We start from the raw sequence: 18,326 nt of genomic DNA on the forward strand, positions 1-18,326 counted from the left end.
TTTGATTACTTTAGATAAAAATTTAATTTTAATTTTAATTTTTTTTAAATATTTTGGATTGAAAATCATCAAAAAGTATTCGTTCATAAACAATTGTAGATTACAAAGTTTTATTCTTCACTTTTTTTTTTCTTCATAAACCGCGCTAACACGTAGGGTTTATGAGTTCTTCATGCTTCAACATAATCCACAATTGATAAAAGAGATTTTCATAAAAATTATTAAACATCTTTAACTTGTCGCGGTTTATTTAGAATTGTTATATGACTCATATATAACTAATTTTTATTTGTTGTATTTGAATAATTTTAAATTCTATTTTATTTAAATATGTAATTTTTTAGGTATAAGAAATCAAGCTATTAATACTCAAATAAATTAAATTTAATAATATTATCATACTTGTGCTAATTAAATTAAATAGTTGATAGAATAAATTAATTATAAAATTTTATTAATCAGGAAAAATATTAAAAAACACCTTTAATTAGAAAAGTTATCAATAATTATTAATGTAAAATATATATTAAAATATAAAATATATAATATATATTAAAAATAAATTAAATTACATATATGATACCTGATTTGATATGTACTTAATATTTTTTTAGAAATATATAATATTTTATATATTCTTTGCAAAGTACATGTATGCGATTATGATCGCTTGAAAACATATTTGACGAGACCAGGGAAATGGATATTCATAAATAGTGTTCCCAATCAATAACCTTTGGGTCAAAGTAGAATAAATCTAACTCTAACCCACCTCTCTTGCCGCTGACATAACTTTTCTGTATTCATATTATCAAATCTGTTTAAAAAAAAAAAAAACAAGTAATGCTTATGTAATTAATTAATGTTAAACCAAGTTGTGCTACTACTATATATATATATATTATTAGTATCCTAGGTTTCTTGCTATATATCAATAAGCAACTTACACGCCATTGAAGAAAAAGTAAGGCTTGTAAAGATGAACCAAGCGCATAGCAATTTGGATCTTCCTTTTATTCTCAAGATACATTCCCTTAAAACTATGGCACAACATTGCATTGGCCAGCTTTTGTCCCTACATATATAGTATAATATAATTTAATATAATGCAAGTTATAGTGTGTAAGACTTAATTGAAATGACCTTGGTCTCTATTTGAAAGGCAAAACATTTTTTTTAAAAGAAAGCCTACTTAATGAGTAAAAAAAATAAATAATTCTACACTATATACGTAATTTTTACACTATTAAAAATATTAATGATGGCTAATTATTTGCTACAAATTGCAAAATCTACTAACCTCTTATAGCACTCCTCTTTTTTTACAATTCAAGAATTTTTAACTAGTCTTTAATTATTTAATTAATTAGTTTAAGCTGTTATAGTCGAGGACTAAGTGATTACTACTGACACATCAATAAATCATGAACTTTATTAGGTAGATAATTATTTTTGTGAATAATGTGAACAATTGACTCTAAAATTAGTCCAATAAAGTAAAAACACACGACACCACAAATTATCCACCTAAATCTTAATATTAGGATAGCTATCCGCACACCTAATGAATTGAATATCCAATATATCTATTGTTCACATTATTTAACATTTTCATTGTCTACCTATATTTTTTCATAAATTATTTGAATTATTGGAATTGATTATAAATTTTTGAATTGTAAAAACACGTGTTGTCTTTCGAATAAATGCTTAACAATCGAAAATGTTTATAAAATATATATATTTACTCAATTAAATTAAATAGTAAAGTAACAGTGATTGGTAGGGATAGTTTGAAATTATGAATTAAATAGTAATAACAAGCACCTTCAGTGGAAGCTGGTAGCGAAAGAACATGTATCTTTTGAAGGTAGCGATGTTTTTCAATATCTTAAGTTTGGCAACCTTGACGGGCTTTCCATCTCTGTTTATCCATGGTTTTGCGGTGAAATATCTTGTGGCATAATCAGAGATATTAACGTATTTGAATGGATTGCTAAAAGATGATGAGCCCACATCATAAATGATATTATTATCATCACCACTAGTTGGTTGATTTGCATGTGCGACCATGCCCATTAATATTACATTCACCACCATGTCTGCTGGTATCTCATCATCAATCATAATTAATCATTTTTTTATTAAGTTTACTACTATTGTCACAAACTTATAGAAATACGTACACTCTCTACTAACTAAGAAATAAGAATTGTTAAAGGGTAAAGACACTTAGCTTGACTTACTCACCATATCTAAAAGTGCGGTTTGATCCAATATGAAGCATTTTAATTTTCCTTTTCCATAAGTAACAACTACACTGTCTACGGTTCTTTAAATGATAAGGCCAATCAAGAAAATAAATGTCGTCATATATGTTTATATTTTCAAAATACTATATATTTAAAAAAATAATTATATATAAAATAAAAAATAATATTATATATTCAAATTTTTTTTATTAACCAAGTTCAATCAAATTAGTTTAACATAACAAAATAAGTTATAGTTAGTATTATTCTAAATTTTATTATTTAATTTTGTTAAACTTGATTCATAAGAATACTTAGAATCAAATAAAAAATATCTCATTCAATAATTAATAAAATATGAAATTGATAACATTTAATACATATAATATATGCGCGCTTACCTTGTACCTTTGTAAGTGCTAGTAACAGGAATGTTTTCTTTTAAAGATCCTAATAGCATTTCTCCCATGGCTTTTGTAAAGACATATGTATTTGGCCATCCATACGCAGTTGCTCTGACACATATTTAATTTAATTTAGAATAAATAAAAAAATTAATTTTTAATTAATTAACTTTTTATTGTGTACTTTCAAAAAAAAATCATTTTTTGGAGGATTTAGGTTAAATTTTATAATTTAGACTTTAAAAATTTAAATTTTAAATTTTAGGATTAAAAAAATAGTTTAAAAATAATTATTGATATTAACTAAAAAATAATTAATTACTAGTTGAATTCTTTAATTTAATTCTGTAAATATGCATTATTATACATAAGTTGTGTTTATCGGTGGAAAAAAAACGTTAGTTATCATGTTACGAATAAAACAGTAATCTAGAGTGACAAAAAAATCCGTCCAAATAGTTTATCTTATCTAGTATTTATTTATAGTATAATGTATTAAATAAAATTTAAAATAATAAATTTTAATATTTTTATTAATATTTTTTTGATTACCAAATATTTCTGTAAATGAAAATAAATTTGTCTAATATTCAATTTTCACATACGAATTTCATTGTAGTTTCAACATGCTATAAGAAAATTAAAACCTTTGAATGCCTAAGTCCTTCATGGCCATTTGAATATCATGTTGCGTGGCACCCTTCTCTTGAAGCTGATTCAAAGTCTCTTGAACCAATTTAATTTCCCTATCAATGTCTAGTCCTGCAACTCCATTTGGTGACACGCCCAATTCATGTGGTTCCTCTAATATCACTCCTTCTCTCTCCCCACATACATAAGCTGCAAGTATAGCAATTTTTTTTCCCTTTCCAATAATTAAAAACCTACTTTCAATTTCTCTAATCAAATAAAGCAAAAATAACCTTTAATTAAACTACTGTTGACACGTGGATAACCACTTTTAGCTTAGTACATTGTTTGGCCAAGTTCAACACATGCTTAACTCCTAATGTATTTACACCCAATGCAACATCATATCTGCATTAGACAAAAAAAAAAAGTAAAAAATGGTTTAATTTAACATTTATTAATTATTGTGACAATTTACAAATGTTAAATAAGCTAAATTTTGTCTGTTTTTGGTTAATATTTTTTGTTACTAAACATTTTTTATAATAAAATTCTTTTGATGTTCATCATCATCTTATTACTTCTATATTTATATTATAATTGTTAGGTGTATACTAAAATTAGTTACCAGTATACAATATATATAAAAATACATGATACACATTTTTTTTTACCAAAGATAGAGAGATTCGAACCTGCAACCTCTTAGATGAGTATGAAAGATTATGCCATTTGAGTTATAATGAGTTTGGAAAATTCTAAATTTGTGATGACTAAACATTATTAATTTTATTAATTACAAAATTATTAAATTGATTCTAACTCTTATTTGTTAAATTAATAATTTTACGATGCAGTTTTAATTGGACCGAATATAAAAGAAAAATATTACAAACCCAAGTGTGAATTGTTGTTTAACATTGGTTCAAAAATAATTAATAAAGTGTGGCTGAATTACTAAATTTTGTTTGGGCCAGATTATATTAACATTATCATTAGCCCAACTCAAATCTTGGTTGGATACACCAATGCTTCCGAAACCAAGTTAGAAGGAAAGCAAATGTTTTTATTGTCTCATGCTTTCAACGGATCTCAACTTTTCCCATGTGATGGATTCCAAATTCATTCAATTATCATTAATTGCATGGAAATAATGAGAGAAAAAGACATTTGATTTGATTGCATCACTTAATGCTACACGCTACTCAGGGCAATCATTTCATTTAATTTCATTCTCTTTCCTAATTTAATGCTTTTCAAATTTCTGTCTTCTCTCTCATTTCTTTCCTTCATCTTTTTCGGTCATTACACAGCAGCTATGGAAGAAAAATTAAGCTACCGAAAAGAAAGAAAAACACGCCAAAAGACCATCACAATGATGGCAAGAAAAAATAAAAAATGTAATGACTAAGATTTTCATCACTTATGATAAGATATGATGATGAGATCTTGACTTCTTCATACCAAAAATGGTTGAAGGAGATTCGGCCAGTAAGGAGAAGATTCCTGGAGGGATGGCTTGTCTCTGATTCTGCTCAACCACCACAGGAAGTAGCTAGGGTGGCTACGTGCTGGAAGAGGCAGAGATTAGAGCAGATGAAGCTATCCTCATCATGAAGCATCAAGGGCCAGAAATTCATCTTGGAGAGCAAGCCAAGGATGGAGCGCCCAGATTGATGAAGATTGATGACCAAGGAAAGACTAGAGGTAATTGCATGTTGGGTTTTGCATGAGTTATCTCTTTTCTCTCTCTGGCCGAACCGATTTTGTTTTTGAAGAAGAATAAGTTTAGCTTGGTTTGTTTGGTTTCAACCGTGAAGACTTCTCTCTATAAGTAAGAGTGAACAGTCAGGGTTTGAAGTAAGGAGAAAGTGTGAGAGTGCAAGGCACAGAGTTCTCAGAGCTGCCTGAGCTAACAGATTTTCTTCTCCTTCAATGTATTCTGTTTTGTAATTTTTCTGTTTAATTTTGTCATGTCTTGAGTCTCATGGAAAAAGACAAACAGTGAGGTTTGTAAGAAAAAACCATATAGCAAAAAAAGGCATAGAGTGCAAAATTAAAAGAAAAAGACATAGATGTCCTTAGAGTTCCTTTGTACATCTGTGTTGTGTTTCATAATTTTGTGGGAATCCCCTTATAAGTTGGGTTAGCACTTTACAGTCTGTAATCAAGAAGATTATAGTGAAATTACATCATTGTTGTGATGGAGACTGGATGTAGGCTGCACTGCATTTAGCAGCTGAACCAGGATATATCTGGGTGTTATTTTTCTTCTCTTCTACTCCATTTTCTGTTTCTGCTACTCAGGAGATAAAACCGCAAAATATCTCGTGCCAAGTGACGAGACAAAAAGAAAAGTTTCGTGGCTAGGGACGAGACAAAAATCACCAGAAGTTATTTAAAAGACAAGCAAGTGTTACTAAGCAAAAATGAGCTAAGATTTAACCCCCCTCTTCTCTTAGCCACTGAAACCATCAAGTTATAACTCATTAAAAATAAGTTAAAATGCATATGTATTTATATACAAATATATGATAACTAATTTTAGTGGCGGATTTTGGTGTGTAACTAACATTTTTAGTAACCATAATATACCTTTGATAAAAGTTAGTTGTTGCAGCTGAATTAACTATAACATCAATTTGTTTGTAAATTTGGGAGTCCTTCAAATTAAAATCCTCTTGTGAAATGTCTCCGGGCAGGACGATCAATTTTTGGGTGACCAAGGAATCAAATTTCGTACCTACACTTTCCTTCACCAATCTAAATAACTCCTTCCCTGTTATCTACATAGATATATTTGATGGATTAAGTTAAGATTAATTTGTTGTGATTTGACTTGAAAATAGACCTGATTATTTACGTATATATTCATCATCACCTCATTATGTAAGCGTTGAGTGGCGGATTCAAAATCTTTAGCTCTCACAAGAAGATAAAGTTTTGCCACATTTGGTTGCACCCTTAATATCTTTTCCACTACAACTGCAAATTAATAAGCACACAAGTAAACACTATCTACATAATGATGCTAACTGAATTATAAGAATGCAAAAATAAAGGAAGAGATAGATAAAGATGAGACGTTTAGCAAGGAAGCCAGTGGCACCAGTGATTAAAATGGTCTTGTCCTCAAGGAACTGCGTTATGCTTCCCAACTCCATATCTGATTGATGAAGTAGATAAATAAAGATATTTATTTATTTATAGCTACTATTAGCAGAGTGAACCATTATTGTGATGAATTGAATTTGCACAGTTGGATGAAAAAGATAGTAGAGGTTGGTTTGGATTTAAAGGGGCTGGACCATACACAACTTATTATGATGAATTTGAACCAAGCTGCTACCACCTTTTCTTATCTTCTCCTCAAATAGTTCATGCATTCTCCATTATTATTCTTGCCATTGCTATATAAAAATCCACCTAACTAATAAGTTCTGGTGGTATTTTTCTCCTTTTGTGTTGGGAGAGGCTTAATTTCTGCGTTATATATTTGTGAAGATTTTCAAGTAATGAACAGGCATGCATGACAATAACAAATCTGATCCTTTAATTTAGAATGGAGTCCTTCAAATCTAAGTCCTCTTTAGAAATGTCTCCAGGCACCACTCGCAACTTTTCTGACACAAAGGAATTGAAGTTGGCACCAAGATTTTCCTTCAGCAATATGAACAACTCCTTGCCAATGATCTACATCTGCATAATAGTGATGATATGAGATCGGGGGGAGTGTGTGTATTACTCGCTCTACTTTTAAATTGAGTAAAGATCAAACTTGCTTTTGATGAAACACTTTGACACTTAACTTTTTTTATTTTAAGACAATATGATCTTCTGTTAAAAGATCTCTGTTAAATAATAATAAAAATTAATTTGATGGGTAAAAGACACCTTGTTTTTCGTGAAAATAGATAAGAGCCAAATTAAGTCTTTATTCCTTTTAAATTTAAAAATTTGAGACAATCAATAAGTTAAGCACTTCATAATTCAATATCTGTGAGTCTCAATTATCAAAAGAAGATATAATCTCGAATAATGTTAAATGGCCATCAGAATTATTAGACTAAAAGAACTAGATTAAAGAAATTGAATTAATGACTAAATAATGACAAAAAATAATAAATTCTGATGATCTCCTAGCATTTCTTTATAATCTCTTCGTATTTGGTTGGGATCAGAGTATCTTCTCTACAAAAACTGTAACAATCCACCAAATTAAACAATTAAATTGTTGTACTGACAGATATAAATTAAAGAAAAAATGTTAGTTACTTGATGTTTTTCATAAATTAAAACACAATAATGGAGCAGTACTTTTAGCAATGAAGCCCGTGGCACCAGTGACTAGAATGGTCTTGTCCTCAAGGAACTGCAATTAGTGCAATATACTTCCAAACTCTATTGAACATAAATTATGATGAAGTGATCGAAAATGGAAACAACCATGTACATTAATATATATGTAGCAACTTAATTTTGAATGTGATGGCGGTGTGGTCGGTTAGGTCGTTATATATACACACAAACACATCAAATCCCCTGCTGTCCTTCATTATTATTCTGTACGGCCTAGCTCAACCAGTGCTTATTATAAGCTTATAAAAGTAGTTACTTATTTATTTATTGATCACCTACTAAATTAAACGATTCCTCAGTCCTCACCACAAAAGGAAAGACTCAGATTTGTGTCAACCCCATTTTGCAACCAATTCAAGTATGCAAATTACAAATTCAACTTCTTTCAGTTACTTTCCTTCCTAACTTGCTTGCTTCTTTTTATTGTCTCTGAATTTCTTTGCTACTCTAGGCATTTAAGTAAATTATTCACATTATTATAGACCTGGAATAGACAGTAGTTTATTTATGAACAAATAATAATAGTCACTGCTACTCAAACATTGTAAAAGTAGTTGGATAAGTTGCATTTTTTAAATGTAGTAAATTAGAATAAGTAAATACAATAGTACATACACTGCCTTTGATTAACAAATAGATAACATACACTTGGATTCGATCATGCACTGAAGCACAAATTTGAACTTACATATATACCAGCTTAATTAATCACTTTAATTTTTTTATTGGATAGTGCTAATTAATTATAATGATCATCACTTGAAAATGTACTTGACGATGCCTGGGAGATGAGTGTTCATAAAGTAATCATCCCAATTGATCACTTTAGGATCGAAGTAAAACAAATCTGTCTCTACCCCTCCTTCTGTTGCTGCCACTCGCAGCTTCTCTGTGTTCATATCATCAAATCTGCGCCCCATAATGACCAACCAACATATATATATTAGTTAATAATGACTAGTGTTATTAGGAAGAAGCAATAATATACTTACATGCCATTGAAGAACAAATAAGGCCTATAAAGCTCCACCAACCGCATCACAATTTGGATCTTCCTATTCAGCTCTTGATATGTTCCCTGAAAGTACTTGCAAAATGCTGAATTGGCCAGTTCAAGTCCCTATTAAATTGAAAAAGAAAAAACAAACCAGTCTAGTTAATTAAGAAAAGATAACAATGACAAACATTTATGGTCAAGTTGAGTGATTGTGATGATGAAATGAACCTTTAACCAAAAGAGGTAGTGAATGAACATATATCTGCGGAAGCTAGCCATGTTGGTGAAGACAGTAACTTTGCCAACCTTAACAGGTGTTCCATCTTTGTTTATCCAAGGTTTTGCAGTGAAATACCTTAATCCATAGTCTTGGAGATTACTGTATCTAACAGGGTTTCTAACAGAGGAACCCACATGATATATAGCATCACTTGGATGATGTGCATGGGCCACCATAGCCACTAGTATTGCATTCACCACCATGTCTCCTGGTATCTGCTTCAATGTAATAATATTGCATCTTATAAAAAATTATGTCACATATTTTGGACCATATAGTAATAGTACTTTTATGTGCATCGCAGCAACTAACTCACCACATCCACAACTCCATTGATGTTTCCAAGGAAGCATGTTAGTTTTCCTTTCCCGTAAGCAACACCTAAACTATCTATTGTTCTGTAACAATCACAAGAGTTGAAAGAATTCATGTCACTTTTCATTAATGTATTATTTATTATACTATTTCCATTTTTAGTTAACTGTCGCTTCTCTTTATTTGGTGCATTATTATATGGTTGGTGGTTATGGTCAACCAATTTTTTTTGCCATAAAGACACAATTTCAATTATTGTTATTATTACCTGCTTACAGTGATAGAGTAAATTATCAAAATGGTATTCGAGAGAAAATAAATATCAAAAGATGTTAATGACAAATAAACATTAGAAAGATTTAATAAAAACAAGACAAAAAAAATTGATATTAAATATATATTCTAAAAAATGACATTAGAGATTAAATTTTGATGTAAATTTTTGCAATCATTATTAGAAAAATAAATTTTTTTTTTCATCCTTAAAATTTGATTATTTTTTGTCAAGTGAATTTTTGTTTAAAAAAAATATTGTGAATGATTATATTTTTTTTAAAAATAAAAAAAATCTAAAGATCAAATTTTACTCTGAATTGTTTTTATGCATCTTTTAAATATTTATTCAAATATTGTCACAAAAATTTAGATCTAATGGATAAATCGTTTGTTAAATATAAAAGTTTTTTTGCAACTTAAAAAAAATATAATATTTATTAATTTTTTTTGTTCGACATCTTTTAAGAATTTTTTGTTAGCGGCTGAATTTTTCGAATCCTGAATTGAATTGGTAGTTAACCCAAAAGTAATACCTAGTCAAACTTGGATAAAATGATCTCTTCATATCGTTATCATCAAGAGTTTAATTAAAGTAATTATTGACTCATGATAAATATAAGGTTGCATTCATCATAATCACTCTTATAAAAGTGAAATTGATCTTATTATTTACCTTACACCTTCCACCCAACCAGAAAAAGGTTCTTTGAATGTACTTGTAACAATTGCAGGACGCAAAATAACAACGGGCATAGTTTCTTTCATTTGTTCCACAAGCATCTCTGCTATTGCTTTTGTAAATACGTATGTATTTGGCCAACCATACACCTTTGCCCTGATCAATGATATCAAACACAATACGTGAATAATAGAGTTGATGATTGAATACAAGGTTTTGTGAGTTTGTGAATGCAAATTTTGATTGCAGAATGATCATAGCACACGTCTTCTTCTATCTGCTTAAATACTAGTAAGCGTTGCTAATCAAATGAGGAAGTTACACTCTAATAAAGCATGTGCACATTAACTAACAAAACAGAATCTGTTAGTTTAGTTACTTAAAACAGAAAACAAAATTAGGTTCAATTTGGATAAGAGGAATATTAGGGGGACAGCAATTTTAGTGTTTTGTAACCATCAATTGACCATCAATAGTGTTTTTAATGGTGTGAGATTACATCTAATGGTAGGAGATCACTCACTTTTGTTTCGATGGTTAAGTGCTGGTCAGAAAACACAAAAGTTGCTGGCGCCTTAGACTTTTCCTTTGGGTAAACAGCTTAATTAAGTTCTTTTTGAAAAATTGTTTAAATAATAAATACTTATATTAAAAGTAACTTATAAATAAGTTATTTTGTATTTAATTTTTTAGTTTTAAAAATGTTTATTTTAATAGAAATGTGATAAAAAAATTTATTATGATAAAAATATTTTTTTAACTTTTCCATATGTACTTAAATAACTTCTTAAAAAGTTACAATTTAATTTTACAAAATTATATCAGATATTAATACTACTACTTTTTATAATTAACTATAATAATAGCTCATTTTTATTGTGAAGTTATTTTTTTAAAACAAAAAAGATTCCATCATACTACAGTAACACCAAAAGTTAGCAACCATATTAATCACCAGTATAAAATATATGTTAAAATATAAATATACATTAAAAATAAATTAAACAACACATGTATTTATACAAAGATATACGATAATTAATTTTTAATGTGCACATAATATTTTTAAAAATATTTAAAATCTAGAATTAAAAATTAAAAATTTAGAATTTAAAAAATATATAATTTTAAATAATTAATTATATTGGTCAAAAAAATTAGTTCTCTATTTAAATTCTTTAAAAAATTAATTCAGCTGTAGATGTGGCCAGTTCATATAAAAATAAGGGTAAAAAACACATATATGCCAAGGGGAGATTGATATTACGCAAATCAGCCAAACAAAAATCTCATTCATCAATCAACCAAAGTACACTATAATGTAATTCGAATCAACTAAATTCGAATCAACCTAGATCGAATTATGACCAACCAAGCGTACAAGTAGTTCGAATCAAGTAGGGTCGAATTAGACAATCATAATTCGAATTTAGTCAATTCAAATTACATGCATCAAGTGACAAGGGGAAGTTCGAATCATATTGATTCGAATTACTCCCTTTTCGTAACAAATTCTAATAAATTTTTTAATGAATTTATTTAAATTATACTACAAAAAATATTTTATTCTATGCAAAATAATTTTAAAAAATAGCTTAAAAATATTTTTTAAATTATTTTGCATACAATAAAATATTTTTTTGTGGTATAATTTAAATAAATTTATTAAAAAATATTCATAAACTATCAAGAATGGGCAGAAGAGTATTGTATAAAATTCGAATTGCTCACGTATAATTTGAATAAGGCTTGGTTTGGTAAAGCTTTTATTTTTTAAGAATAGCTCATGAAAGCTGTCTTTTAAAAGACGACCTTTTTAAAAGCTACAACACTTACGTTTGGTAAAATCACATTAAAAATAGCTTTTAATAAGCACAAGTACTATAATTGTGTTTGGTAAAACAGCTTTTAAAAATTAAAAAAAAATTATAATAAACATATTTATAATGAAGAATAATATTTTTTCAAATTTTAGAGACCAATAATTTAAATATTTATTTGATTTACTCTCTATATTAATATAAATAGAGTTATCATTAGTCAATAATAAAGCTTGTACTGATACGTCTATTACCCATTTATATAATATTGACTCACTTATACAAATCAAAGAAATGAGACACATGTCTCAAGTAAAATTATATGAAAATTGTGTTAGAATTTGTGAAGGTTAGGTTGAGAAATTAAAAATATGTGAGGATTCCAATGGTAATATAATAACAGGAAATATGTGTGGAAAAATAAATAAAATATATTTTTTAATTATTTTGTATGGAATAAAATATTTTTTTAATTTCTAAATTATTATTGACTATGTAGATTACATTCGAATTGCTCACCATATAATTCGAATCAGAGTGATTGAATTTCCATGCGTAATTCGAATCATGTAATATCTCACCATATAATTTAAAAAATTTATTAAAAAATATCCATGAGCTATTAAAAATGGACAAAAGAGTATCGTATGGAATTTAAATTGATAGCTCATTAATATTTTAAAGAAGTTTTGTAATTAAATATTTTGTTAGCTTTTTTTAATGCATGAAATAAAATATATATTTTTTAATTTTTAAATTATTTTTTAATAAATTATTAATTTCTTTTAATAAATCAGGTGTAATTCGAATCATCCTGATTCGAATTACTGTGCGTGTAATTCGAATCAGGATTCGAATTAGTGTGTGTGCGTGTGTGTATAATTTGAATCAATATGATTCGAATTATATGTAAATAGAGTTCGAATTGAATAAATTCAAACTATATAAAAATGGCTATTGGTAGATTCATAAAGTAAATTTTTATTTGGCTTCTTTTTTGTAAATTTTTTCTTTCTCTTGGTTTAATATAGTGATTTGTCCTAAAAATAATAAATAAATGAAAACAATTCTCCGTTCATTCCTCTGTTTTTGCATGTCTTAACTCAACTCTCTAGATTTGACCTTTGAACATGCTTGCTTAACATACAAACATGCGTTGTATATCAGTCTTTTTCACTAATAAATATGCCTGATAATTAATACACTAAAGTAGCTAATCTATAAAGATTATATTAAAAACATAATTTTCTAAGAAAATGATAAAAAGAAAAGTGCATGATTTGGATTGCTGAATGTATGACCCGTTCTAGGTCAATGATAAATATGGCCCTATATATTTAATCATGAGTTATTATCCTTAAAAAAGTCAATCAAAATATTATTTATACTCTAACATTAATTATTAAATTCAACCATTATATATTTATGTATAAATATATATTATTTAATTTATTTATGTATAATATATATTAGCTATAGTCATAAATTAAATTATTTTATATTAAATAATTTATATAACAGTGATCTTATTTATATCATAAATATTGAATTAAATAAAAATAAAAAATATTATTTTATTTGAATTTTAAAATTTAGTAAATATCAATTTTAAATATAAATAATAATTTTAAAATTTTAGACCTCTCAATCTATTAAAAAAATCGTTTTCATAGTTTTTTTAATTAAAAATGTTGCAATTTAATTCTATCAAAAATATAAAAAAAATTGATTGAAAAAAATTAAGGTAATTTTTTTATTATTTTTATGAATATAAATATATTTTTTGTATTATGATATATATTTTTAATTTTGAACAATTTAATATGAATAATTTAAATTATTAAATTATTTGTAATAATATATTTTATATTAATAGCCATTTTGAACTATTAATTTTGAGAGAGACCATTGTTGAAAATAAGACACAAAGATAAGTATCAAAGTTAATTAAAGGCACCTAAGGTTGTTGGGTAGATATGATGTCTACCTTTCTTGTGGCTCCCTACAAAGTGTGAGATGACACATTGACACATATCCTATTCTATTGGAGGTTAATTAAAGTGTGTAGTACTACTCATATTTCTCACCATTTATAAGCAATTTGTACAACCCTCTTTGCACGCCTCCAACTTTATCAAATTGAATTTTCAGATTACGCTCTATATACACTATTATTAGTAATAATGGACTAATGGACCACTAATTTATGACATATTTTAAAGCAACAACGAAGCTTCTTAAATAGACTTATATATATATGAACTAAAAATATACTTAAAAGGAAAAGAGAATGATAACTGATAAATTTAAACCGATAATATTAGAAAAACCAAAAAAAAATTGTTAAAATTTGTCTTATTTAATATTCATTAATTATTGATTAATAAATATTAAATAAGATAAATTCAAATTATTTTTGGTTTTTTTTTGTTTACTAAATATTTTTTATTTTGAACAATTTGACTAACCTGGTAATACCCAAGTCTTTCATGGCCATTTTAATTTCATTATGAGTTGCTCCTTGTTTTTGTAGGTGATCTAACTTGTCACGCACAATTTTCTTTTCAGCATCGATGTCTAATCCAGGTACATCTTTGAAGTGATATGGGTTCTCTAATATGAGCCCACCTCTCTCACCACACACATAAGCTGATAGAGATATCAAATAATTGTAAGACTAAGCAATAACCTTAATATATATTAATTAACCTGTTGATTAATGAATATATATACTAACCTGTTGATACGTGGACTAGTACTTTTAACTTAATACATTGTTTAGCGAAGTTAATAACATGCTTAGCTCCAAAGACATTTAGATCCAACGCTATGTCATATCTGTATTTTCAATTCCCCCAAGAAGGAGAAGTCAAAAGTGGAAGAAAATGAAAGAATAATAATAGTTTAATTAATTAAGATCCTTATAGTTATATATACCTTTCATCAAAATTAGTGGTTGCAGCCAAGTTAACAATAACATCAACTTGGTTGCAAATCTCTTCCTTTAGGATTGAATCCTTCAAACCCAAGTCCTCATAACAAATGTCCCCAGGAAACACAGTCAACTTTTCAGATATAAAGGAATTAAAATTTGTACCTAACTTTTCTTTTAGCAAATTAAACAAGTCTGTCCCTAAGATCTGCATGCAAAATTAAATAAATATAGTATTTAATTAGCACGTATATATCATATAATAAGCTTAATTAATCTATTGATATCATGAGAAAAATAACAATAGGTTGATGAGGGGTTAATTAAACCGGCAAGTTAATATATGCTTGTTAAAACCATGTGATATTCATCTTTATTATCTTTTCTATAGTTTCCCTCTTCATCATATCATCATATTACATTTTTCTCTTTAATTTTTTTCGATTATGCTACGTGTGCACTAAAATTAGTCACTAAAATCAGCACCAAATATATGTTAAAATATAAATATACATCGAAAATTATTAAAGTATAATTAGTATCAATTAAATTAATTAACGTTATTTAACATATCTGAATATTTATTATAAAATATAACGTTTTTATTATTTCGATTCTCTTAACACCTATAAATACCGTTTTATATTGTATCATTTCAAAAAACTTGAATACTCATAAATCCTTTTCCTATTGCTCCCTCTCCTCTTTTTAACAAAAATAAATTAATTCACACATATATTTGTATACAAAGACATTGGTAGTTGATTTTAATGACTGATTTTGGTACATGAATAATATTTTTAAATTTTTTTATTTGATCTACTAATAACTAAAAAAAATCAATAAACATTATTTGTTTGTATTGCCTTTCATGCACATAAAGAAAGGGTCATATGTATGTATTGATGCACCTCATTGTTCAAGCGATGAGTGGCAGATTTGGCATCTGTGGCTCTTAAGAGAAGAAAAACCTTCTTAATATTTGGTTGAACCCTCAACACCTTCTCCAAAAAAACTGAAACATATACAACGACCAAATAAAAAGACATATCAATTCATCACAAATATGAATGAATGAACAAAAAAAGAGGAAGCATGTATACTTTTGGCTAGAAATCCTGTGGCTCCAACAACCAAAATGGTCTTGTCCTGAAGAAACTGGAGCACACTTCCAACCTCCATTGAAGAAAAATAAAAGCTTAGGGTATATATGATGAGAAGGGTAAGGAAATTAACCAAAGTGGTTTGGCTAATATAGTGCTTGTGATAGTGAAGTAGAGTAGTGGAGTAGCTATAATCTAGTGGCATGCCAGCAAATTGATATAAGTAGAGAAATTAAAACAATCATAAATAGAGCAATTAATTGGGACATGGGGGTGTGCATATGTGTAAGCCTCTAAGCTGTTGGTGATAGTGAAGTACGATTTCACTTTTTCTTATTATTTTTATTTTATCTCTGTTTTTTTCTCCAAAAAAAAAATTCTCTATTTATTGTAGTTGAGCCAAGTCATCAACAATTATTAAAGTGAAATTATCTAAAAAATTGATTATATTTGAACCGTACTCCTATATTTATTTAAAAATAAATAAATAAATAACTGTATATAGTTAGATGTATGTATGACATTAACATACTATATATGCCTCAAAATGCTAAATAACGATGATGATATTAAGGATATTAGGGGAAAATTTTTCTTTAGAGAAAAGGTTAAGAAGTCAACGATGATAAATAAACAAATTAAATATAGTTTCACCAAATTAATTGATTGATTGAAACAGGACATTTTGTAAAATTACATCACTTAATTGACGAATTTAATTTTAGAAAAAGTATAGGAAGTTAAAGGAGTATTTGTATAATGTGTATAATTTGGAGTATTATCTCTGGTATCCGGATGGTTATTCTGGATAGTATACGTATATTGTGTTTGAGAAATTAGTAATATTTTATTTTGAATGTTCATTTTTTAATTGTGGATATAATACATTTTATACAGTAAAAAAATCCTTAAAAACTCGTTGGTTCGTTCAAATCACATGCTGGTGGATTGTAGGTCAAGAATATAGGCTAGTGGTTGTTAATGAAGTCGTTTTAATTTGTGATCAATCTATATCATCACAAAAACATCGTTATTAGTTTCTTCCCACTTGACTACGTACTTCTTAGTTGTGCATCACCCAACAACAGCGATAATCCTCTAATATAACCCTACACAAGTCAGTGATAACGATTCCACTATATTATCATACTTTATTAAAAATTGGCCAATACTTAATCATAAAAAAAAAGTTTTATATTATTAGATGTTATTTTATATCATTAAAAATATTAATGATGATTAAGTGATGGTTATAACATCACAAATTTTATTAGTCTCTAATATTTTTTTATATTAAAAATATAATTATTTATATTATTTTTTTATTAATTTAAATTTTTAAGATAAGTATATCATGATAATATGTATGCGTGGTCAAAGATTTTAATGTAATAATCTTAGTCCAGTTTTCCACATGTAAATGCTCCAATCATAAGCGGAACATGTTCATATAAGCTATATATGTGTATGGAACTATAGATGTACTTAATTACTACTATTTACTATTTTAAAACTCTTTTAATTAATCACAATAATATTATTCACAATCATAAATGACGGACATTATTTTGTCATGCATAGCCGAATATCAATAAATTAATTTTTTTTTCAGTGTACAATATCTATAAACAAACACAGCTTAATATATTATCTATTCTTTATTATTAGTTAAAATGATAAATATGTTACATTCAAATTATAATTAGTTAAAGTCTTAGATATTGGAAAGCATATTTTTATATATATTATATAAAATAAAAAATATTTAAAAAAAGTAATAAAACATAAAATAAAATTAGTTAATATTAACTAATTAAAAATTAATTTTTATACTCTCTATATATTTTTGCCATTAACAAATTAAAATAGGCATAAGATGAGACTATACGAATGAAGTGAGACATAAAGTTGTGGCACAAACACAATACATGAAAGAATCACATAATATAATTAATTAAGATGTTAATCAATTAGCCAATTTGGTTAGGAACTAGTTGGAAGCTCACTTAATTAACCATAGATTAGCGGTGGAAAATAAAATCGTACTACCTCCTTCCCATAGATTAACGGTGGAATAGATCGTAGCATCTCTTTTTTTTCCCTCTATTTAAATTTTCAAAATAAGTTGTTGGAAGATAAAATAGTTAGGAAATATCATATTTGATTTAATTTAGATTTAAAATTGGATGTATAAAAAATTTGCTTTCCTACACAATATCACGAAATGACATATGTTTTATTTTTCCAATTGAAAACATTATATATATATATATATATAT

The 18,326-nt window shown here is 27.2% G+C and overlaps 1 protein-coding gene and 1 pseudogene across 1 annotated transcript; both read right to left on the reverse strand.

The window, feature by feature from the left end:
• Window positions 1-660: 660 nt before the first annotated feature.
• On the reverse strand, window positions 661-6,450 carry LOC127744224 (alcohol-forming fatty acyl-CoA reductase-like; annotated as a pseudogene).
• A 1,737-nt stretch (window positions 6,451-8,187) lies between these two features.
• On the reverse strand, window positions 8,188-16,269 carry LOC127744275 (fatty acyl-CoA reductase 3-like). The gene is made up of 10 exons (XM_052256561.1): window positions 16,048-16,269; window positions 15,856-15,959; window positions 14,950-15,152; window positions 14,750-14,850; window positions 14,481-14,661; window positions 10,187-10,348; window positions 9,239-9,320; window positions 8,871-9,137; window positions 8,638-8,765; window positions 8,188-8,554 (listed from the first exon to the last, which is right to left on the reverse strand). The coding sequence occupies exons 1-10, from the start codon at window positions 16,250-16,252 to the stop codon at window positions 8,401-8,403; spliced, it is 1,587 nt and encodes a 528-aa protein (XP_052112521.1). The 5' UTR covers window positions 16,253-16,269; the 3' UTR covers window positions 8,188-8,400.
• Window positions 16,270-18,326: the final 2,057 nt, after the last annotated feature.

Source organism: Arachis duranensis, unplaced genomic scaffold (genome assembly GCF_000817695.3).
Source record: "Arachis duranensis cultivar V14167 unplaced genomic scaffold, aradu.V14167.gnm2.J7QH unplaced_Scaffold_232527, whole genome shotgun sequence".
NCBI classification, from domain to species: domain Eukaryota; kingdom Viridiplantae; phylum Streptophyta; class Magnoliopsida; order Fabales; family Fabaceae; genus Arachis; species Arachis duranensis.